A 25,125-nucleotide genomic window follows, 5' to 3' on the forward strand; every position below is an offset into this window, starting at 1 on the left:
AGCTTGACATAGACGTTGGGTAAGACTTGAACTCTTAGCCAGTGCTAAAACATTGAGTCCTTTCCCCTCCTGCCCCCTCATCATAAGCTTCTTACTAGTAAAGAAAAAACTAAGTTTCCTTCCTTACGGAGGTTTTTCCACAGAAAATTTCTGTAATTCTCCAAGATCTTTCTTATGTCAAATGCAGGAAACCATCAATTAAGTAAATTTTTCATTCCCAACCAGGAAAACTTGTAATGTTAAATTTCAGTTGAAAAGCTCAAAATGTTTTAGCAAGGAGCAGTAAAAGGTGATGACAAGGCTTGATGGCCAGACCCAGCACATTCCCTTCCAGTGGTCACAGGTAGCTTCTTGCCTGTTTCAGTACACATCAACACCTCTAACTGGCAATCTTTCTGTGAGGTAGTCAGTTACAGAAGTCGTTCCTTCAGAACGCAAATAAGCTACAATAAGCTGGTTTTTTGTTTCGTTTTGTTTTATAAAAATGACTGAAATGTGCTGTAAAATGAACTGGATCTTTTCATTTAGCAGGGGTGGGTGGGGTAATATTAGCAAAAACAGCTGTTTGCAATTCAAGAGGAATTTATTTTCTTCAAAATCATGCTAGACTGGATGGCCCAATTGTCAAATTTTAAAATGTTAACCAAAAAGTCACTAAGTATAATACATGGTCATCAGGCATATCAAATAGTTACTATTATTAGAAGTGTTTCCATTTGAAAAAAGGAAACTGTTTTCAAAGAGGAATGAAAATTTCAACGAATTAGAAGAGGGTTGGGCTGAAGGACTTCATTCATTTGTAGTTTTGCATCTAAAATGGAAATATCAGGACACGGCAATTTATTCCAAAACACTTATGGGATAAGTTTTCTACAGAGTATAAAGAACACTAATATCCCATTTATTTTTCATGGCCACTTTTCTTTCAGAGCTCAGGAACACCTTCCAATAACACAGCGTGTAATCTTGTGTACTTTAGGATAGTTATACTGCACATGTGCTAGTATTATTTAATTTTCCAAAATTCATACTGGCTTATGCAAGTGCATGGGACAGCACACACCTGAGAAACTTCTCTTTTTACTTCAAGCAGTTGTTTAAAAAATAAACATATTTCTGAAGTATGCTATCTTCCAGCATTATTTGACAAAAAAAGATGAGATATATTTAGGCTGCTAGTATATAATAACAGTTATTTACTTATAGCTGCTCATTAAAAGGTGTTCTCAAGTTGAAATCACTACACAGCTTTTCTGATCAACTAAAGATCATTTGAAAACCACAGCTGTAGCTAGCCCTGTCAATTATACCAAGGCATACAATTTCTAGTTTTATGAAGGGTACGTTTCCTGACACTGGCAGCTTTCTAAATATCTTATTAATGGTTTTTTAGATCTCTGTATCTATGTCCACCAATAATGATAGTGATTATATTTTTCAACCATAATGATAGCTACCTCAGAAACTATAGGCAAATTTCCGGCAAAGGGAGTACTGACCCGGAGCATGTCGAGACTTCTAGTCAAAAGTTGCCCCTAGTTGTTCAAGTTGTTCACATTACAGTTTTTCCCTGTCTACTGTTAATTATTGTTCATCCGTATTTAAAGCACTAGTGCTATAACATTCGTCCTATAAAACACATGAAAATATGTAAGAACAACCTTACAAAACCAAACATGTTATTAGTGACCTTCCTAGAAAATGTTTTGGAACACACATTCCAGGTTCAGCAAGCATTTTGGATCCAAGTAGCTTTATGTATATGAACAATCCCATTTAACTGAAAGGGATTACTCGTGTACAACAAGTTATTTCTGAGGCATGTCAGCATTTAAAATTCACAAGGAAGATTAGGCAATTACATAACAACTGTCAATTAAGGCCTTTCTCTGGTATACTTAAATACAGAATAAACAGATGTATCTGATAGAATTCTAGTTAACAAAGAAGTCTTATTCACTATCAACTGCATATTGTACAGTAATTATGGTGTCCTGAAAACAAATTTTAAAGGACAGTTAAATGTATTTGTCATATTAAAAATGTCTAAAACCAGAGTTGTGCTTAATAGTGGTAAAATTCAATCTCACTGATGAATGACTTGGTGATTTTATTTTTTATTTTCTTGCTCACATTTTTATATGTACGTACGTAGCTTTAAAATTTACATAAAAGTAACATAATTAATGAAGTAAGTGAAATTAGAACTCAACATCATTATCACTGCTGGTGTTTTCACCTCATCCCCAACCACATTGTCTCCTACACACAATAAAGGTGTAGCTAAAGATTTATCCTGCCAATAAGATATAGTTATAGGTCCCATGAAGACTACTGACACTGAAGTATCAAATATGCACTGGCCTTGGACTTAGCAGTTAACATGCCAGTTTTGAGACACATTCAAGTTGACAATAAATCAGTATCACAGTACCAGTAACAGCAAAAAATACCTTAGAGGAATTTTTGTGCTAAAATATTCCACTTTTGAGTTAGCTACTAAATGGTAATGACCGTAATGGACTAGGCAGTAGTTTCTTTGTGGCTGAAACGTACAGAAATTTTACTGAAAGGCTATTTTTTAGGCTTCTGTGATTTTCAACTGCATAGTGTTTTCCCTTTAAAGCCATTTTGCCTTCCAAAAAAGAAAAAGCCCCAAACAAAAGATGTTTTAGTAGCAATCTTATTATGAATTATACTTGTTTTCCCTATCTGTGCATGCAAGCACTGCAACAGCTGCCACGACACCTTCCTTTTGTGCATACAAAAAAAGCAATAGTTATGGGTTACAGAAAGCTACAGAGAATAAGTTGCACTAGTCCAGTTGCTTCACTGAATTGTAAATTTGTTCTTTCCTCCCCCTCTCAGAGCTATCTCAATGTCTGTCACCAAAAATACTTTGCTGAGAAGTTTGTTAAAAGAGCATCAATTTCTCAGGGTGTATGGTATTTTAGTATTTTTTTCAAGCACCCTTTTGAACTTACTTCAATTTTCTGTTTTTGATGATAGTCATGCTGACAACTTTTTTTGGTCCATCAAACTCTGTAGTACAATTACATGAATTTACTTTTAATAAATTACCATCTTTGCATATATCAGTCAAACCATGAAGACTAAACACTTGCAAATAAAATGCATTATTAATTTAATTGTCACAGCCTATTTAGCTACCTTCTATTAGTATTTGCTATAATATGCAACGTATTAGAGGGCAGAATCAAATTCAAAACATAAAGAATAAACTGATTATATTGTCCTAGAGAAATTAAAATATAGCAAGCTTGCAAAATTATAGTCAAGGCATTAATGTTTTAAATAGGTAAAAAAAATTGCGTAACGTAATTTAGAACACGTTTATACCCAAAGTGATGGTTTAACCTGCTGATGAAGAATTTCTTTGGTTCCTAAAGCCATTAAAAGGCATCAAACTCTCCCATAATGGGAAAGAAAAGGTAGAAAGGAATGCAGTGGTGGTTTGGTATTTACTGTGCTAGATCACACTGCCTAAAACTTGGCTGTCGCCAGCAAGGTACTGCTACAAGAAGATGATATTCTTGTTGCACTCCTGTCACTACTATTTGATTTTGCTGCACATTAAGCTGAAGCATCAGCTAGAAAGGTATGGCAGACAAGAAATATTCAAAGAGAGAATGAGAAATTTCAAAAGAAGCTTTATGAAGTCACTCAAACATTCCTTGCTTATGCTGGCCTGGGGAGTAGAGCTGCACCACAGTATGCTTCAGATGGGACACTGAGGTTACAGTCCTGAGTTGGGTTCTCTGCTCCTGGGGCAGCAAGGGCTGCGAGTGCTGTGAAAGCAGCTTGCTGCGCTTGTGATGGGCACAGAGGGAGGCACGTAACATGTCATTCTCTCCTAGCGCCACGCTGGATGATGAGTCAAAAAGCATTTGAGGAATATGGGAAGAAAAGGGGAAAACAGAAACATCTAGGATGCCTTTGGAACAAACAAAAAAAAAAATCCAGCAACACAGATTTGGATTATAGCATCTTGTTTGTTTAAGAATTCATTTCAAGATGACGACTGCTAAAAATATGCCTCTCAGGCTCAGATAGTACACTTGGATATCTATTGCGTGTATCCTTTATCGCACACATATTCACCAGGGTACCACAAATTATCTTTATGTTGTATTTATGATGATTATACAGTAAGTACCCCCTTGTAAAAGAACATATTTGTATTGAGTGCTTCCAGTAAAAAAAAAAAAAAAGCCACCAGAGCAAAACATTGTTCATAATTGTTGTGCTACCACAAAGGATATCTAATATGTACTTTTATACATCTGATTTGATGAAACTGTTAGTGTTGTTCCTATGCATCACTGTATGTTTTAGATTAAATAGAAAATCTCAATACTTTTAAATAATCACGTGTTAAGACAATTCTATTTAAGCAGTTTGCTGAGGAAATCTCATTAGAAGTATACACAGCTCTTAAATATGTAAGTCTTCAAACAAAAGGTGCACACGGTGTGCTAATTTAAAACGCTACTGTTAGATCACTCAGTGAGTTAAGGGTGATGAGCTCATGAGGAAAGGGTTTATCCAGCTACCATTTCCAGGGCATTTAACAGGAACTGAACACAACCTAAAAAGAGTAGTTTTGCTGTGTTATCTTAGAATTCACTGCTACCATTTATTTTCCCTTATTTTTGTATTAAAAACAGGAAATAACTCTTTATTTAGGAAAGCTTACACTAGAAGAATGACTTACAAGGTAGTAATATTTGAAAAAGACAAGGTAGTAATACTTGAAACAGTATCAGATGTTCAGCAGTGAACACTGCAGCTAGGATGCATCTATTTACCTAGATTCAGAGAGAATAAGCAATCTTTTGGCTACCCAGAAAACATCAAGTTTAAAGTTTCCCCCAACATTCAATGAAATAGCTAAGCCACAAGGCAGTTATTAAATGTGATGCAAAATCTGCTCGTCTGTGAAAACAGTGCCTGTTTGGTGTGTAAAATACTATTACATTTTAAACCAGAGAAAAAATAACCTGCTCCAAAAAAAAAATCTGAAACTAAATAACTGTACACAGTTTCAAAAAATACAGATTAGTCAAACACCAGATCTCTCTATCCCTGCCCAAAACCACTGATAAGACCTTGACTGTGATTCCTCTGGAGCTTTGATTCCAGTGATCAACATAAATCTCAGTAAGTCATTTTACAAAATACGTGACATTTTATAAACCTGTGAGCATAACCAAACAAGAAAAAAAAAAGAGGAAAATAATTGATTTTGTACTTGGAGAGATGATTAAAACTATTGAAAATGTGAGAGCAATATTACCTGTCCAAAGTCAACCCCAAAAGGTATAAATCCTACTCCATTTAGACACGTTTGCTTTCTAGAACAATCTTGACCCCCACACACATTTCAAAAGGACCGTGCTGGCTGTGGTTCAGCAGAGCATTTAAGCATGATAGTTCCTGCTGCAGTCAGAGCTGAGCTAAAACTCCAGGTGACTTCATTTTGAGTAAGATAAATAGTCCACCTAAGGTCTATATGTGTTAGATGAGGTAAAACAAGAAGGAGTTTTGTGGAAGAGTTTACCTTTCTTTGGGTGTGCCAACTCCATGCTTGCCCAGTAAATGAGTATTCAAATGTTTCTTCATCACAAAGGCCACCCTAACAAACAAACAAAACAGGAAGATCATTTTTTTTAATTAACACGATTTTTTTCCTTTTTGAGCATGCACTTCAACATATTTTATTAAAGATGGAATTAAAAAACGAAACAAAACAAAAACCCTCTAGACTATGATATCCTATCCATTCAAAGCTGAGAAGTCCATCCTGTAGTGACAGGCCTTTTTTCAGACTGTAGCCACCTGGGTACTTTTCTTTCAAGTAAGTCCACACATCACTGGTCAAAACACGGAAAAAAATACATTTCTGGTTCCCTTTGCTATTTAGAACATTTTATATAATAAATTGAAAACATATATTGAAAATATATTATATTTTGTCTAAATAACATTTTCTCATATTATAAACGAAAACAGTTTTAGTTATGCTTTTGAATTTATTTACGTTTAGAGGGCCCATCCTGCAACCCCTCTTCTTACAAGTACTTCCACTGTTTTCAGTGAGAATATTACGTAAATACAGCAAGATCAGATGCTTTAATCGCTGCTCGTGTCTGGTCAAGCTTCAGTGTATTAACTATTTAAAGAGATATATAGGGAAATAAATTAATAGCCTTGGTTATATTAGGATTTGTTTATGTGAAAATGGGCCAGAAAAGGTGAAACACGTGTTTGTGATGACATTTTGAGCAGGAATACTGTTCAAACTGGCAAGACATTATTCAAGGTATCAACAGCAACAACAAAATGTATACTACCTAGCCTTATGTCCCTGCCAAACAAAATACAGTTGATTCACTTTAATTTTGGTGAAAAACGTGATGAAACAGATAGGAGCCTATCGAGTACCATTCTTCTGCTGATACGACCATAATATCAGTTTAATTCTATCACGTGACTGCTTCAAACAACTTAGATTCAGACTGAAGCTTCAAACTAAAATGGTTCTCTTGATAAGCAAAAATTTTACTGCTGTAACTTTCAGTGTGAAAAGGGCTTGCAAACATTTTTGTTAATTATGTATTACAGCTGTCCTTCATAAAGTTAATTACTAATAGCTGAAAGGCAATAGAATCTATTTGCATATGTACATGAAAGGCATGACATATGCAAAAATATGATTTTAATTAGCATTCCGTGATATGAAGGGCTACAAATCAAACTGGCATGTTATAAGATTTTTAACATTAAACGCTGAATTCATCTGGACATGTTTGCAGTAATGGACAATGGAAGGACTGTAAAACACATTACTTTGTGGCATATATGAGCCACAAAATCCAGGAAAGAGTACTTTTCCTTTACAAATATGTTAATGGAGCTTCTCCATGTATGATCTACTTTGGGCACTTTCACGTTATAACAGAGACTCTCTTTTGTGCCTCCTTTAGAGTGTAAGACTATAATTCTGCCTTATTTAAATGAAAACAATTTATTATTTTTACAAAAAGACATTAAAAATACCTTAAATGCTTTTTCCTATACAAGTATGGCATCACAATCATTAGACCCTCAAATAATCTTTCACACTGTCACCATCATTACTATGCAGGTGTCATCTGAACTATGGCAGGTATAGAAAATAATTGTAAAAAAACCAGTATCTTGTGTTCTAGTCACAGTACAAGGCATTCAAAATTTACTGCTGTTGCTTCTCAGCAGAAATAAGAGCCAATTCTACGCAGTTCTGAAGTGTACCCGCAGATTTTAAATTAATAATACTCAGATTTTCTATTAGAAATTCTCCACTCTCCTCTTTCCCTAAAAGAAAAATAAAAACAAAGATTTTAATGTGAAAGAGTAAAATGTAACCAAAGTTGCAAAGGCATAGTTTGCTATTTGCTCGGCAAAGAGTCATTACAGCACAAGAAATGCAAAGATCCCAACAAGCTACACAGTATTTGTAGGGAAGTTTTTGCTTTAAAGCCTGTACACTTGAAGTTTTCAAACAAAAGCCATACATTTCTTACGCTGCATGTCCGCAATGAACGCAGATGAAAAAACCTTCTCAAAAAAAAAAAAAAATCAAAGACGAAGGCCTTGTTAATAATACAAAGCAATTAATCTCACATTAGCTGCTTCGTATCTGTTGTACCTTGGATCTGAGTAACCATTTTGCTGCCTTCACACAGTACAAACAAAATGGTGAAAATAAAAATGAAGACTGACTCAGTAAGTGTCCCTGCACCTAAGAACATTTTAACCTTTTAATGCAGTGCTTGAAGACTTAACACTGAAGAGAGCATAACGCCTCTGTGCAAGTTTGGAGAGCTCAGCACAGCTCAGGAGTAATTTGCCACTTTACAGAATACAGCCTTAAAAACAAAAAGAGCTGTGATTTTCACAGGAAATTGAGAATGAGGTACAGAAATATTACCAGCTATAATAAATAGAGACAGCCCTTACTGCAGGCAACAGATTTCTTTTTTTTTTTTTCCCCCTAAGAATTGAGGTAAAGTCTCAACTTCTTGATTTAGATGCTGAATTTGAAGATAACCTGAAAAAAGGCAGCTGTGGAAACTATTTGTCTGTGTTTACCAACTACTGCAGGGGATTTAGGGGAAAGGTGTTGCTGTTTGCTGGCTTTAAAAACAAACACAAACAGCATTTCTAGTGGTTCTTGATCTCCAAGCAATTAGTTGCTAAAAAAAACGCTGGTTTTATCTACACCAACAACTGTTTTGCCTCCACTGGTTTGGACTATTTATTCCTATAATACTGCCTGAACTGGATAGTTACCACATGACTTACATTGGTCATTTCAAATGAACCTTAAGGAAAGCCTGTCTGGCACCAAGAAGGACTCAAAGTCTGAACGCTTTCAAGATCTGTTGCTCTAATACAACCTGAAATCAAAGGGAAACTTTCCATCAGCTCCACTCAGCACTGATCTGGGCTTCCTTGAATTTCTAATATTTTAACTCTAATTGAAATAGAAATGTCCAATGCTACGAATTAGCTGGTTTCAGAAACACATGAAAAGGGATTAGGAAAAACCTGTAATTGCCACCCTCTTTCTATTTCCAGTACGTGCAAGCCAGGCCAGAACAGAGGCCTGAAATCAGTTTGACAAAATCTGATCTCTACATACTCATCCTCAAGATAAAAATTCACAGCCCCGCTGCCCTCCTTGTGGTCAAGTCTCTTAAAGCTCATTTTCCAGAAATTTCCATCCAAACTACCCAAGTCACGATCAGTGAGAGCTCCCTTCATTCACGAGGAAAACTGCCCCGAGAGGTCTCTTCTCGCGGAGGAAAAGGGGGGCAGGTGTAGGATTTCCCTTGCTCGCAGTGGGGTTCTGTTAGCTGGTCTCTTTTAATGATTTTCAACCACACCAGCTCCAAACTAGCAACATCCCCCACCACATGCACCCTATGTTCAAACTTTAGGATAAGTTAAAAACAAGCTGAAAAATGAGAGAGCTTAAAAATAGCATCCACGCGCCTCAGAGACTTTTTTTTCCCCACATAAACTATGAATAAAAATGTCTTTCAGTCGTAACTATATGTGCACCTTTCCCAAAACAAGTTTGCAGGACACCCTGTTTTCAGTTAGAAGAGCTGTGGCTTTGTGGGAAATGCCCACTCATATTCCACTGAAGTCTTCAAACAGTATTTGGACTTATTCTGAGAAAGTCTGTAACTGATTTAAGAGCCTCTAAAGACTTGTCTTCAGTTATAAAAGCCTACTTTAATGTACAAAAGAAACAAAGTGACTTCTAATTCTGGGAATAAAGAAACATATTGGACAATCTTGACTTCCACTTTTTATTTGAGTGTAATACAAGTTCTTCAGCATGTACAATGTTTATCATTGCAGTACCCAAGGAATATGAATAATCTGTCATGTATTTTCTGTTCTCTCATTTTCTCTGCAGGGAGAGAACTGTGCTTTGTGGAGTATTTTATTTTGAGATGACAAAAGACTCTAGTTTCTATTATGTTTTGAATCCATGAAAACTTTTCCTTTTTAATATGTATATTACTATGTGAGTGAAAAGCCAAGTTAAAACAAACAAACAAACAAACCAACCAACCAGAAACCAAAACAAGCATCCTGGGCCCTAAGGTCATGAAATCTGTGATAGATCCTTATTTCCTGAGAGTTTACTGCCCAGCCTTGGCCTAGTTCCAAGGAAGGAGCTACATCTCATCTCCACCAGAAAGTCACTTGAATCCATGTCACCAGACCAGTCATCTTATAATTGCACATAAGTGCTGAAGAGAACCAGCACAAAAATTTATCTTTGTGGGACTCCACAAACAAGGCATACAGCAGCTGAAGAGCAATTTTAAATCACTTTTCAATGGATACTTTGCTCTCTGCAACCACTTTGGGCAATTTATCTCATAGAAAACAATGTTCAGTGAGGGCAAAAAAGTCCAGGTGGATAAGAATGAGCATGGACCCTTTATTCATACTCTCAATACCTTTTACACCTCCTTTACACCTCCAGAACCTTTTTATATGTGAATTTAACTCTGGGAAGACAGGTAGACTACTGCATGACACGTGCAGGCCACAAGTGCAATATGTTTGACAAATCTCCCTGAAAGCATACAATTATTTAGCAGAAGAGAATGCTATTATTTTAAAATTATTAGTATTTAGTAGTCAGTTTTCTCAATGGTTCCAAGCACTCAGAAAGGATGAAATGGGTTACTGTTCTGGATAAAGCCCCTAGAGCTTTGTCAGCTCCAAGGAATACAAGTCGATAGAACAAGTCCATAGGAACTCTAAGGCTAAGAGATCCTTTCTGTATTAACACGGCAGTATCAATTAATAAAAGAAAGAAAGAGTCTCGCATGGACCCACATGTACTTCAGCATGTTCAATAACACTTGCATGTGTAATTAAAGATTTTTGCATGTAATTTAATTTGTGCATCTTCTACACATAAAAGTAGAACTTTGTATATTCAGATCAGCACTTCCTCAAATAATACATTACCAGTACATGCAAAATTAAACTTTAATTTTTTGAAATCTCAGAATTATGTAACAAGCTGCTACCAAGAAGTCCCAAATCTTATCTCTGTGGCAGGCTTTTGTATTCTGCAGGCCAGTTTCAGGTACAAGAGGGTACAGAAAACTGTAGGGCTGCCTGGAAAGCTACTGTTTTCTACAAAGAAGTAATCTTTTTTTCCATGCACTGAAAGCCTAAATTCCTGGGAATTCCTTTAAGTCCATCATTCATGGATGTCTGCTGATTCTGAAAGGTCCGAACCGGGGTGCTGATAACTCTCTTGCATGACTGTGCGCAAGGGACTCAATTTAAAAGCAAATATCTGGCAGGGCCGAGTCTGGTGTGGAAGATATCCAGCCGTCTGAAAGGCTTCATGCCCTTTGTGACAGGATGTCAGGTTCAAGTAAATTATCTGGCAGTGCGAAGTCTGGTGTGGAAAATATCTGAAAAACTTCATGCCCTCTGTGACTGGACGTCAAGTCCTAGAACCCTGAGCAGGAAAGCAAGGGCTTTCTGCTGACTCATTTAGCAGCCAAACGAAGCAGGTCTTATTACTTCCAGCTAACAATTATGGTTATTCTTAAGTTAAAAAATCAATAACATTTCAGAAGGTTTACAAGTCATGTGTAATCACCTAGTCTGCTACATTGACAGCACTATGACCTACTCCTACTCCTTGCAGACCCCATATGTTAAAGAAGGCTTAGGCTGTTTTATGCTCCAGCCTCACTAACGATAGCAATTAAACTGAAAAGTAAAACACAAATATCTGGTGTATGTGGCTCCTTCCTCCCCACCTTCAAGAGCAAACAAGTTGGCAGCTTGGAAAATGCTCTTTTTCTCTTGAAGTTTTATCAGGAAGAGGCGAATGAGAACCCCTTTGCCATCAGCTAACAAGATGAGAACCAGAGTACCGTGGCAAGAACGACATGAACCTAAAGACTCTAAACAAAAATTTAAAATTTCTGAGAATTACCAGTCTTTCGGCCTTAAGTTTGAACCTATTTACACTTCTCCTCCATGCAACACTTAGGCATATTTCTTAACTGTTTGTTTTTAACTTTTCAACATCATTAAGATCTCCTAAGAACACAAGTTTCATTCCAGTTTCTGAAGAACCTATGGGGACTTATCTTTGGAAATTGCTAATGCTAAACATTAATTGGTCAAAAATGATCCTGCTGACAAAGGGGCACTCACATTCTTTCCAATTCTATCCCTGAACTTCCTAACACAGACACTGAGGCAGAGACCTTAAAATAATAATTCAAAGCTTATTTACTTTATTCCCATAAAACTCAACTGTTTAACTAACTTTCCATGGTGATGTTTTGTTGCTGAACAAAATCCAAAAAAATAACCTTCTCTGTGAACATACAGTCATCAGTGCAACAGGTTACAACAGGTCTTTTAAAAATACCTCATCTCATTTCACCGTTCTATTGGAAAAAACTAGCAGGGAAGCCAGGGTGCCTAACAAAAAAGAATGAAGGGAAAAGACAACAACTTGCATTAGTGGTACACAGCTTGTACCTACGGCAGACTTGAGTATCACAGCAGCCACTGTTCCTGACTTACTCTGAACAGAATGACAGACAACAGGATTGTCAATGTGCTGCTCAATGACCTGCATCAATCTAGAGAATAATTTACTGCTATATCAGACAGATCATTATGGATGAGTTGCACACTATCAATCAATCGGCTGCGTTCTTCCTGCATATTCCCGCATCTATCATCCAGAAGAGAAAGAAATTTCTCAACACGTTCCTGTTGCTTTCTGCCACCAATCTGTGTCCCTCAAGATCTGAGAGAATTATTATTCACATGGCCATAAAGTAGTAGCAATATGCACAATTATCTCATTTCATGTATTCTGGCAGAATAGATCTGGGTACAAAGGAAGATAAAGCAAAACTTAACAAAACAGAAAACATCCTCAACTGTTGCACTCAAATTGGGCTGGACAGATCTTGACGTCTGAAGCTGCTGAGTTCTCTCACCATCTCTTATATGCTACAACTTAAACCATTCAGGACAGAAATTAGTCTGTCATTGCAAGGACTGTGGCAAAAGAAGAAAACATTGGCAGTATTTACATTATGTCCACCCCCTTGTGGGAACTGAAATACTTGTTACTGTGCGCCTCACCTGAATTAACTTATTTTGTAAGTGAAGTCAGAGGGGTGTCCTGTAAGCTAACTAACTTACAGGAAACCTTACAGGTTAGCTAACTTACCGTCCTTTCTGAATTTTCTTGTTTTGTTTCTTTTCTTTTTTTAAAAACAAAAAGCAGCTTTCAATAACAGATGTGTAAATAAACCAAGTCCAGGCAGCGATAACTATCAACGTAAAGGTGCGAGGAAAGTAAAGAGTGTGACCAGAACCTTTTATAGTTGCAGATATAATAAAAAAGAGTTAACATGGCATACAGTGAATGATGGCACAGTTTACATGCCCTGAGAACAGTACTCAAGAACCACATACTTTGCTTCTTTAAAGGAGGTAGAAAGCCGTTGCACTGTCTAGCGAGTAAGTCACTCCTGAATATGGGACTTAGATACTTCAAAAAAACGTTACCGTGCAGCTCAAAGCATATAGAGCAGACTGTACAGTTAACACTAGTGCATGCACTTTAATAAATGATACAGCATGATATCATACATAAGAATTACACTTTGGACCATATAGACACTCCCAGTATTGTTTCAGATGTGCATGCATAAAAGGTGACAGAACAGGACCCAAAGCATTATCCATTTCATGGCACCATAATAAAACACCATCAGAAGGTCATGTCTGTTGTTTCAAGCCTCAACAGCAGTCAAACCAATACAAATATTAGTCAGCTTAAAGTGATTTACTACAAGATTTCTCTGAAAACAAGAAGTGGATCTTTCCTTATGGTAGGTAGCTAGGACACCTCAAATGAATGCTGGAGAGTTTCAAAGAGTTGCACATCTCAGCCTCCCATCCCCTGCTAGAACATCAGAAATTAGGAAGGAATAGTCACAGCAAAATATCGTCTGATAAACAGACTAAAAATTAATGACCTGTGAAACAGGTCACACAAAAAAAAAAAACCATATAAAATGCAATCAATTTTAGGAAATGCAAGCCTTTTAATTCTCCCCAAACACCTATGGTTAGAAATGAAACTGGAGATGTTCATGCACTATTACTAAAAATAACAATCTACTTGAACCATATGCTGCTGGGTAGTCTTCTCAAACAAAATAAAAATGTTATAATGTATTTTATTTCTGTTTCAAACCTGAACTTTCCTACTGAAGGTGAACCGACCTATCGTCCATCTAAATATCCACAAATCTCTCATGGATGGAGTCAAATAAAATTCAAGTAAAAACTGAAATAAATAGGATCTTGTTTTTTACAAAGTTATCAATTTAGCAACAAACTGTAAGTAAACAAATATCTCTCCACTGATTTTGTTTGCTTAATGAGCATACTAAAAACAGCTGAACAGTGGTAAAAACTTTAAAGTCAGAAGGTGTTCACTCTGTCAGGAAATCACCTTACAAATATATGAGAAAATTAGTACCGCTACAAGAAATGTTTGTTTCAATATTCAGAGGAGTTAATGAATGTTAAGTGATAACAGTAGACAGCAGCAGTATGTAATTACATTTCTAAACACACCTTACCAAATCACTTCTAAGCTAAAAGAATCACATGTTCTATTAATTTTCATTGGTTATCAAACATCTGTAACTGTCACCTCTAACAGGTGTTTGGTAATCTAACAGCTGCACAAAGTACTAAAAAAAAAACCAAAAAGAAAAAAAAATCACAATGCTTTCTGTATCAGCGCTATCAACCTCCCAGTCTACCACAACACAGAACCTATTTTCCTAAGCTGTGAAACACAACCTTAGGCTTAGCGTTTACAGACTGCCTTGCATCTAAAACAGATTACCATCAACATCTGAAAATGTGACAATATGGGAGAACATATTTGTTATACTAAACGAGACTCTAGGAAGGCTTTCAAAATAAACCAAGGTTTTCAGCTAAAATCAACATGATCCAAGAGAGCACCTACCAGTCTTGCCAGCAAAAAATCGCCTATTTCCTCCCTCTTGTCACAATACGTACATCCCACATTCCCATAACTCTGTTGTCTCCCTCTAGTCAGACATTGTTCTACAATTCCTACTCATGATCCAGTCCATCTGCCAGCATGCTCAGGACATCAGCTACAGACACAGCTATATTTGATACGGGAGGCAGCAATTTCACACATCATCTTCCTGTATCTGGAAAGAGACCTCACACTAACCCACTTCAGAATAAAGATGATGGTAATGGTATTCTGTCACTGTCTGCAGATGTCAACCCTAAAATGCTAGCAGAAGATCCAATATGCCTTCCCTGCTTTGATTTCAGGGCATTGATGTGTAAGTTGAGTTTTTTTAGAAGACCACAAACCTGATGCTCTCAGATCATTAATATGGTATCTCCAAGTGAGGAGAGAAGCATATGTCATTATTTTTTGGATGACAGAAACAAGTGAGGAGACACAGCTCCAGGAACATTATCCAGCATCTGCCATCAGTAATGGGCACCCTCACCCCAAGCTCTCTCAGAGTATCTCGGGTATGTACACCTGTGATGGGTGGATGGATAAACAGTCTAAAGATTTGCACATACCACATTCATGGCCTCATGTTAGTCATTTATCTGTCACTAGACAAAACCCTGAGAATGGCTGGCATAGCCACATTTAGACAGACAGGTTTGTTTCAAGCCTACACGGGTTTTGCAATGATCGTCAGGTATGTAAGCACTCACAGCAAGGGAGTCTGGAAGAGCAACCACAAACTCCAGACTCTGCACTGGAAATGCAGGTGTTGAGAAGGCTTTTTATAGCCCTAGCAAATTCAAAACTTAATTGGGAGAAAACGGACCTCTCAACTTTGGGAAAGGCAGTGGAGGCAGTGAAATCACTTTTCTGTCTCACTAGCACAGCAATTTCCAAATTGTGGCAGTTTGAGCATGCTGCCACAAAAGCAGTAGCCTATGAGCACAGCCTACTTCCCTTTGCAACCAATTTTGAGACACTGGCTGGACCAAGCCACAACGTGGGATGTGACAAATCCAGCAACCAGATGCTGGGTTGCTGCTCAGTGCATCTGTCATGCACAGCCAGTCTTAACTCTGAGTGACCCAGACATCAAAATTTGGGGAATGCTGCAGTACCATACTTCTGCCTGCACGTTGCAGGGCTTGGCTTTAAGAAGGTCAGTCCAGTAGCTCAGTGCTGAGGAGAGCATTAGCAGCATATGGAAAACTCATGCTGCTAGGAATGCTGAGGGCAGGTAAAAAATAAAAATACAAATAAAACTAAAATTAATAAAAAATAAAAGGGTGAGAGTGAACTCTGAAGAGAAGGGAAAACTGACAATTTTCTTAAGTTAGCAGATGTACAAACACAACAGGATGAAGAGTCTAATGTTTTAAATTCTTCAAAGCAGATTGAATCTTCTGGGAAAATCAGATTTCTGTAATCAGGAGAACCTTCTCACAATTAGCCAGTAACAAGTACAAAAGCCAAGTTTTGACCACATATCTAAGTGCCCTGAGAGTTGTTCTTGAAGTCATTTGACTTTCTGCAGTCAGTCTCTGCAGAGTTTCCTAGCAATTTTACGGAGTAAAGCCTACATACATGGAAAGTGCAACAAACAACTTGTAAGAACATCTCAAAATGAGGCTGTTTCAATCAGTTTCCACTTAAAATTACAATGGATAGAGCCCAAAAAATATACTTCATTTTAAACTTTTGTTCTTCCTGAACAAAACCAAGTCATTTCAGATGTCGTAACTTCTTCATAACTGCTTAGAAATTGCACTGCAGATTGAGTTACCAGGTTTAAGCAGAGCTTCCATAGGGAGACCTATCTTGAGAATGAAATCCTTGAATTTTTCAATAGTTTTTTAATAACTATCTGAAAAGAATCTACTCTTGCCTCTCTTTAGAGGAAATGAGAAGAAATCTTAAGATAGTTGATCATGGGATGCAAAACTTATAGGGCCTGCATTAGCAGTGGCACAAGACATAAGTGAAACAATTCATCTGAATACCAACTCCAGTCTGTGGTCTTTTGCAAAGTTGTGGGATACGCAGAAAGGAATGAGATGAATAAATCGTGCAAGATCTAATGACCGAACTGCTCAGGAAATCAAGTCATACACAAATTATTATTTAGAATTTACCCACCACTTGATAACACTGCTGGTGAAAGATTGTGGCTGGAACTAAGACTCTGCAGTCCGCTTAATCTGTGACAGTAGCAAGAATCTTGCCCTAGGTCTTCAGTTGACATAGAAAAACAAGTGCTTGTTGATTCGTTTATTTCTGAGACTCTAAATTCTGTTGCAAAAGATACCTTGTTTGCCTTGCACCCAGACATTCCACAAGACTGTTTGACTTGAGGTAGAAAGCAAAATATTTCATAGTATCTGCTTGCAAATGTAGTTGTAGTTGCATAAAAATACTAAAACTAAGATAGCAGTACCTAATCTGTAATTCTCAGAAATACCGTCCATCTGGATGTTCTAGTAACAGCCATCTGGACAAATCAGAATAGACTGGTTCCAACTTATCAAAAGAGGAGGTAATCCTTTGGATAAGATTGGCTTCAACCCACAGAAGGGTTTTTTCCCACATAAACATATATGGAGCATAGGGAAAAGAGACGACATTCACCTTGGTTCTGGCTTCCCTCATCAAACGGTTCTCAGTCCTGGCCATCTGCACCTCAGAGACTAGAAACCATCAAACACTGGCATCAGACCCACCACAATGTATACCTAACACTAATCAAAATATTTGATTAATGCTTGATTTTTCATTGTCAACTAGATAAATTGCTTAGTGGTTGAGTATAAATAAATGCTTAGAGTTTTCAATCTCAGCTGATGTCTCAATCTCTCAAAATATTGCCAACATAGTGGTCCTCAATTCCCTAATAAAAAATTGAGCAACTTCCTCCTTCAACCAGTGAAGAGTCTCTACAAGTACTACAGACCTACTAAACTCTCTCAACTTATGACACTGAATGTAGAGCAGGCAAATGGTATTCAGAGCAGCACAGAAGTCCATCAAAATGAGAATTCCAGGTGGTAAAGGTGGCATGACTCCACTTGTCCCATGAGCAAACAGTGAAACCTCTCACCACCTCAGTCATATACTTAGCAGGAGAATTACCAGCCATTAAAGCTGCCAAGTGCAAAGACTGCTGTTTCTTGCATTTGTCTTTAATCAGCTGGACTCACTTCAGACAAACACATCCAAGAGCCAGGTGACCAGTGCTGAAATGGCCCTCATCCATCACCTCAGAAGCTGAGGGCTTTAGAGCTGGCATGTTTCAAAGAAGAGGTTGAACACATTATTCTTGTACCTGGTCTCATATGTGATCTCAGAGATAAATGCTATTTTCCTGTAAACAGATGAAATCTGTCTCTTCTGAGACTTTGAGGCAAGAGCTGGCTAAAAGTAGAACCCTACTTAAAACTCTCTAATTCTGAGGAAGAGCTGAAGGCTTTCTGCAGGATTAACAGAGCATCCACCTGAGATATAATTCTTACTGCAGTAATAAAGACAATGAAAAACTCCACTGAATTTCAAAAGCTGTTTTGCACAAAAAAAAGAAAAAAATCTATTCTTACAGTCCAGTATGGATTTTGCATGCACGAGGTATGAACACTTATCAGTCTAGGAAAACTAAAGGAGTATAGGATCAGACAAATCAGTGTAGTCATAAAGACGGTATCCGTGACACAGCAGATGATGTTCTCTGGCAAAGAATATTCGAATCTCAACCAGCAGTTGAGATTAACTGTAACTATTTCTGGCCACATATCAAGCATGAGAGAGTTGGGATCTACTTAGGTGCTCAATGGAATTAAGAAAAAATATCATTGATCTCAGAGTCCTTAATATACATACATGCATACTGAGTGTACATATGGACACTTGAAGGAGGAATCAATTTTGTTGAACTAACTTTAAACAAAAGCTTATACTATATCATTTAAAAAAGAAAGAAGAATTGATAAATTACTGGAAAGGATGCAATAAAGGGAATTCATGTACATCTGGCCTTTGCCAGCCAGGATTCTGAGGTACATTACAAACAGGATAAGTTACAGGACTTCAGTTTTACATCCAAAGTGAAAACCTGGTCCTATATGTATATAAACCATGTCTCTAACAGAAAACTTGGTTTAGATCTCAATTTCTTTCTGAAATGAAGCTCCAATGCCCACGTGACATTTACTGAATTAAAGGGCTCTTCATTTTCAGATCTTTATTGTCATTGCAACCATAAACCCATAGAGCTCTTGTTCAAGTGCTGGCATGAAACGATGGATCCTGCAGGTCCTTGTTCCTCTCAGGGGAAGGAAAATCTGAGAGCAAAGGCTGCAGGCATACCACGACAAGCTGTTCTCTGCCATTTGATTTGGTATGCCACCGCATTTTGCTTTCCATGAAATTTGTATCTTTAAAGCCTCTCTTAGAAACCATCATATAAATAGAGAAGTATGAACAAAACCTGGACTGTATAGTATCTGTTCATTTTAATCCTCTATAACCTGAACTAGGGACATTTTGGAAAACTGAGTAAGGCCTACTTATATTCACCCTTACTTTTAACCTAGCAGGCAAACCAGACCTAAGCTGCTGGGCAATCTGATGCTTTTGCCATGCTCCAGCTCTGTCTTAATTAAACCATTCAAACAAACAGAAGACAGAACCGTATGTCTTAAAACTTTGTCAGACACATGAAGGAATACTGATTGGTCTTACACAAGTTAAGAAAATTTGAGGAACTGTTTGAAGCGGTGGCCCACATCTCCTCATTTGGATATATCACAGCTGATAGGTTCCTTTCATGTTTTTTTTTTTTTAATTTCTCTCTCCTATTTCAATGCAATTCTCCTATCTCTCTGTAAGAGCAGTACAAGTCAACTTTTCTGGGAGTGAGAAAACACAGTCAAAAACATAACCATCAAATAAGTAATCTCTCTCTGTATGCTATTGCTAGGGTTTCAAGGAATTCTAACCATGTAACCAAAGAATTTGCACCACCCTATGTAAAGTATTTCAGGTTGGATAACACCATTTTTACAAACAATATAGAGCAACAGTGAACTGCAGTCACGGATGAACAGACTGTAAAGAAACTTTCCATAAGAAGTTTTTTCTGAGTGTTAAAACACCACTCATGAAAAATGACATACAATCTTATAGATCAATTCTGGTTCCTGTTAGAGCATACAAAATTGAAAATCTGTTCACTACTGAGGCATGTATACATGAAAATGCTTGCTCTTCAAAATGATCATCTAAAAACACAATATTTCGCAGAGGTCTCTTGCGCGTAAACGCAGACATGCAACTCTTGGCTTAGCTTTGTAAGTTTGTGCAAGCAAAATGGCTCTTGTTTCAGCTTCATGCTACAGTTTCACCTGCAAGACTTGCCCACTATGGTTTTCACTGAATTTTACGCATTTGAAGGGCTGACTTGTCCCTGTGGAAATCTCAGCTCAGTTCCAGGTTGTTTTCAGCCAAGGCAGGCCTCAAATTTTAAACAGCTTAAATTATTATTAAACAATTATAGATATACAAACTACTTTCTTATTCATGTTATAAAGAGAAATATACAGACAAAAATCTGAGGGTTGTTATGCTTCTTTACAATTCTCCCAGATTAGCCGAACCACAAAAAACAAGATTTATAACATGAAATGTCTTTACCTGGAAACAGAAAGTAGTTTGATCAGTGTGCAGTTTTTATATAGCCCAGACTAATAGGCAATGTTATATACAACACAGAGCCGAACAGATGATAGAATTGATTTTATAAAGAGTTACAAACAAGATAGTTCAAAATATTAACTAATAAACACGTGCCTGGGTGAAAGTGCTATATTATAAAATTACTGTAAAGATCCTCAAATTATTCAGGGGAGAAAAAAGCCCAATTTTCCACATAACCTGATTGTGCAGAGTTTTCTGATAATCAGATCCAAGGAACCTGTAAACCCAAGGCTCTAATTTCTTATGGCGACTATGTAATATTTTGCAAAGTAAAATTGACTGAGATGGAAGCTATTTTGCATGGTACAGTGGCGATGGCTAACAAATGAGAGTTTTGTGGGCTGCATGTTAGTCCCCTGCCTCATCTGCCACCCCTAATGACAGCAGCCACCTGCTGTTTTATTGTCACAGCTGGAGCCGGTTCACACTCCTTGGTGCTGAGCTCTGCCCATGAGCGCCAAGCTCTCTCCTCGCCTCATTACTTTGATGAACTTTTTATGGTCAGCACCCATGAAGACCTCATCTAGGACTATACAACCTAGATCGGCTTCAGGGAGTGCTTCCAGCTAGCATGAGGTGATAATACACAGTGACACTACGGCTGCTACTGTCTGTCACTTAGTCAAGTCACTGCACTATACTTCTGACTCTACAGGGCCCTCAACAGGTAAAACGCCATGAAATTCGTCTATATAATAAAGTTCACTCTCTCTTTTTAGTAGTGCAATATAAAGATCGTCTGCTACTACCAAAAGCTAGCTTTTTAACAGGTGGATATTGAAATAAAAAGTATTACATGCTCTTTACTACATATAAGTACAGATAACATATTTCTACATGACCTAGATACAAACCCACGGCCTTCCTGAAAAAAAAATTCCGGCATTAAAGAAAGCAACCATGAAAGCCATATTAGAAGCCTGATTAATATCACCAAATATTTTTATAAATAATTGCATGTATTTTACAAGAAAAGGACCTTTTTAACTTACAGAATGGAAAGCACAGAAATAAAAATCAAGCTACTAAAATCAAATTACAATCCAAATTAATCCACAGTGGAGAATAATATATGCAAAGAAAAAGAAACAACCCACATTTACACTATTAGATATGATAGTATATCAAATCAAGACAACACAAAGTAAAGCCTTTTACATCTTTTTACTTAAGCAGAGCAGTCAGTGACTGCCTCTTCCCTGTTAACTTAAAAGCAAATAAGCAAATATAAGCACCCTTTCCTTTTTTAAATTTTGTACTAGCAAATGCTCCAAATCTCATGTTCCCATACACTTTTTAAACTTCATCAGAAAATTTCTTATTAAGGTACTTCGAGCAGAGTGCTTTATGCTTGATCACTGAAATTTAACCTCAGGTTTCCTTTCAGCAGTAGAATAATCTTTTTGGTGTCAACAGAGCTTTACTTTTGCCCCTATTTACATATATCATTAAGATTAATATATGTGCTATTAATAATAATTTCATTAACATTCTGAAATCATCAAATAACATTTTGACTTTTGAATGGCTGTAGGCTATTATAAGCCTAAAAACCAGAACATTTTCAGTATTCATTGTGTAGCAATCCAGCTGATCAGTTTTGACAAATTCATGCAATGTTATAAGCCATTAAACTTCATTTAGTTTCATTTAGAAATTCTACCTAAAAAAAAAAGCAACTGTCTTTTTTGTATAAACAGTATAATTTCCAATAAATACTTGTCCCTAGGATCCTCCAAGAAGAAACTGTGTTTTATTATTATTATTTTACTGAACTGTTTTGAAATTTCTCATAAACACAATATGTTTTCAATAACACTATTTAGGGCATTGACCTAGCAAGAACTGAACATCTCACATGTAGTACGGTGCATTTTTACCCCTGAAGAGAGAGAGTGCTGTGGACACTCCACACTTCACATGATAAGGTCCCTAAGACAGGTGGAACCTTAAAAATGTTGCTGAGTACAGACATTATCTTACATTTCTGAGAATTTACTTACGCAAGCCCTTTTTTATTAGCACTTTTTAAGTGTGACCTAAACTGCAGTTAAAGAGCCAGAAAAAATAATGATTCAACAAAGGTTTCCATCCTGCTGGATGCTGAGCACCCTCTATAGTCTTGAAAAGTATTCAAGAGAACTGGAGGAGATAGCCTAGCATAACCAGGCCCTAAAAATTATTTTACGTTATTTCATGAACAACTGACGGATGACTCAATGCTTCCATTAAATTGCCGTTTCATATCAGATTCATTTTGAATAAAACTAGGTGAGTTTTGAAAATGAGGATAAAAATGCAGCTAATAACTTGAAAAATAAGATTCCTTGAATATGTGCTTATCTTAATCATGTTTAGATGCAAACTAGTTGAATGTAAGGCGACTTCAAGGCTGTTTTTGTTTCTTTAAAGATATTTTAGCTGACTCTCCTGATTACCTAAATATTTAAATTAGTCCCTTAATGCTAACTCTGTTTTGTATTATACATGGGACAATCTAGCTCTCACTGCCATCAGAGGGAGTTTTTGACACCTGCCAGGGCTTGAGCCTAAACAATCCACACACTGTTTAGAAGAAGCTCCTTTAGTAAATTCAGAAAAATAATGTGATGATAGATTATTCCTAATACAGTTGATCCGTTTTCTATTTCACACCTAATATAAAAGGAATTTAAATGAAAAGAAACTCAACTTTCCAATTAAATATAATCAACACATGAATACCAATTACTCTACCAATACAATTTCTACAAATGGTCATCTTCTCCATGATCTGTTCAACAAGAGAACTTCTGCACAGTAACATGTTGATCATATCTTATGGAGAGTCCAACAGCAGAAGAGCAAACTGCTTTTATAAGAAAAAGGAATTTGCTTCTTTTGACTAGAAGACATATTTGTAAAATGTATAATTTGTAAGTCTCATTTTGTACCCTTAAAAGCAAACAAACAAAATACAAAAAACAAAAACTCACAAAGATGTAGCTTGATCAATGCAGGGTAGGCGTTATGAAAGGGACAAACTGCCTCAGTGGAATGATCAATGGTTTCACGAGAACGATCTCATAATGGTGCTCGCAATTAAATAATAGTATTGGGCAGATTTTTTTTTTATTTCTTTAAGCAGTAGTGGTTTAGCTATATTATGCATATTGCATGCTTTAGTATATGGCACAGTTAATCTGTTTGAAAAGTTTCAGTCTCTTACCTGGCTCTAATCCACAACAAAACTCTATGTCTAAACCCACAATTACTCAGTTATTTATTCTCCTGCGATAAAGGAATTTATCAAATGATGTATCGATTGCCAAAGTAGCTACATTAGCTTACTTACTATATTACATGAAATAGCATGAATGCATGCACATGTAAATATTTGAAGATAGTTATAGGAGATGGATATTCGGAGATAGCTTTTCTTTGTAACATTGTGGTGGTGTGCCATTATCACTACATCTTAGAGTTGTATTCTAAAATATAACTTCAATTTACCCTGTACCTACAGCTCACTGGTCTGTATTCTTAATATCCCTCTACCTTCTACCAATTCTCATTTTAGTCACTATGATTACAAAGTTCATTTTCCATATCCGTTCAACTGTAAAAATTTTTCCAATGTGATTACAAACATCAGTACCAGTTCTGAGGGCGACTTTTATTGGAGTAAGAAAAACAAACTTTTTAAAGAGAAGACATCAGAAAATCATCAGATAGTAACAACTTTTGATTGGTATCAAGATGAGTTGCATGTGAAGAGACAGTCTAGAGGCGACAGAGTTTGTATCCAATTACTAATCCCCTGAGCCAGTCAATCCTCTGAACGATAAATTTCTATAACCTGACCCCTTAACCCATCACCAGCTGGTCATGCTACTGAGTTCCAACAGTAACAAGAAAAAGGGAAACACCTTACACTTTCTATTTAAATCTCCAAAAGTAGTCATGTCAGAAACTCCCTAGACCTCTTTAGCTCATCTGCTACACAGAATTTTTGAAAATGGATCCTATGAAAATAGAAATAGGCATATGAAACTATTTGGCTTAACACAAATATTCTGTCTTCTGTACCTACTCCAAGTACATACAGAAGCTTTCAATATATATATTTTTCCTTGTACTGACCAGAAATACAAACTGATTAATAAAAATTATGAAACTTCTATGCCTGCTGATAAGGAAAAGGAAATTCATATGAAAGATATCAGAGACATTGCTGAAGAAATTGTACATCCTTTAAAAAAATATTATGTCTGTAATGCTGCAGTGTCAGTGTCAGTTTGGGCAACTGGCCACTTAAGTGTGAATAAGGTCTGCCAAGAAGCTGTTTTATTTTTCCCTCAGAATATTTGTAGATCTGTGAGCTGGTGTGTTTGTATTCATGCACCAGTGGAATCTGGTTGTTCATGCCAGGTTTCCTTATCATACTTTTCTGCCTCTTTGAACGTGCACATTCCTCTAATACGAAATTGACACATGTCTGCTGATAATGTCAACATACTGGCGCTCCCAAGGAGAGATTTTGTGTAACTAGATCTGAAGTAGCCTTTTCTGTGTTCATTACCTGACCCTGTCTGCTTACACAATACCAGAAGAGCTGTTCATGGGAAGAGCCCCAGTACTGCAAGCACCTCTAGATGATGCTAGAAGACAACAGTTGGGGACGGAATCAGCGTCCCATTGCCATAGCCCTGACTAAATAC

The 25,125-nt window shown here is 36.9% G+C and overlaps 1 protein-coding gene across 3 annotated transcripts in view; it reads right to left on the reverse strand.

The window, feature by feature from the left end:
- ZNF407 (zinc finger protein 407) overlaps nucleotides 1–25,125 on the reverse strand; it is a 348,707-nt gene that overhangs the window by 204,361 nt on the left and 119,221 nt on the right. For all 3 annotated transcript variants that reach the window (XM_068932042.1, XM_068932041.1, XM_068932040.1), the window contains one exon: nucleotides 5,582–5,656. In XM_068932042.1, the coding sequence (XP_068788143.1) occupies nucleotides 5,582–5,656 (75 nt within the window). The remainder of the gene's footprint in view (nucleotides 1–5,581; nucleotides 5,657–25,125) is intronic.

The sequence above is a fragment of the Struthio camelus genome, chromosome 2 (genome assembly GCF_040807025.1).
Source record: "Struthio camelus isolate bStrCam1 chromosome 2, bStrCam1.hap1, whole genome shotgun sequence".
Taxonomy (NCBI): Eukaryota; Metazoa; Chordata; class Aves; order Struthioniformes; family Struthionidae; genus Struthio; species Struthio camelus.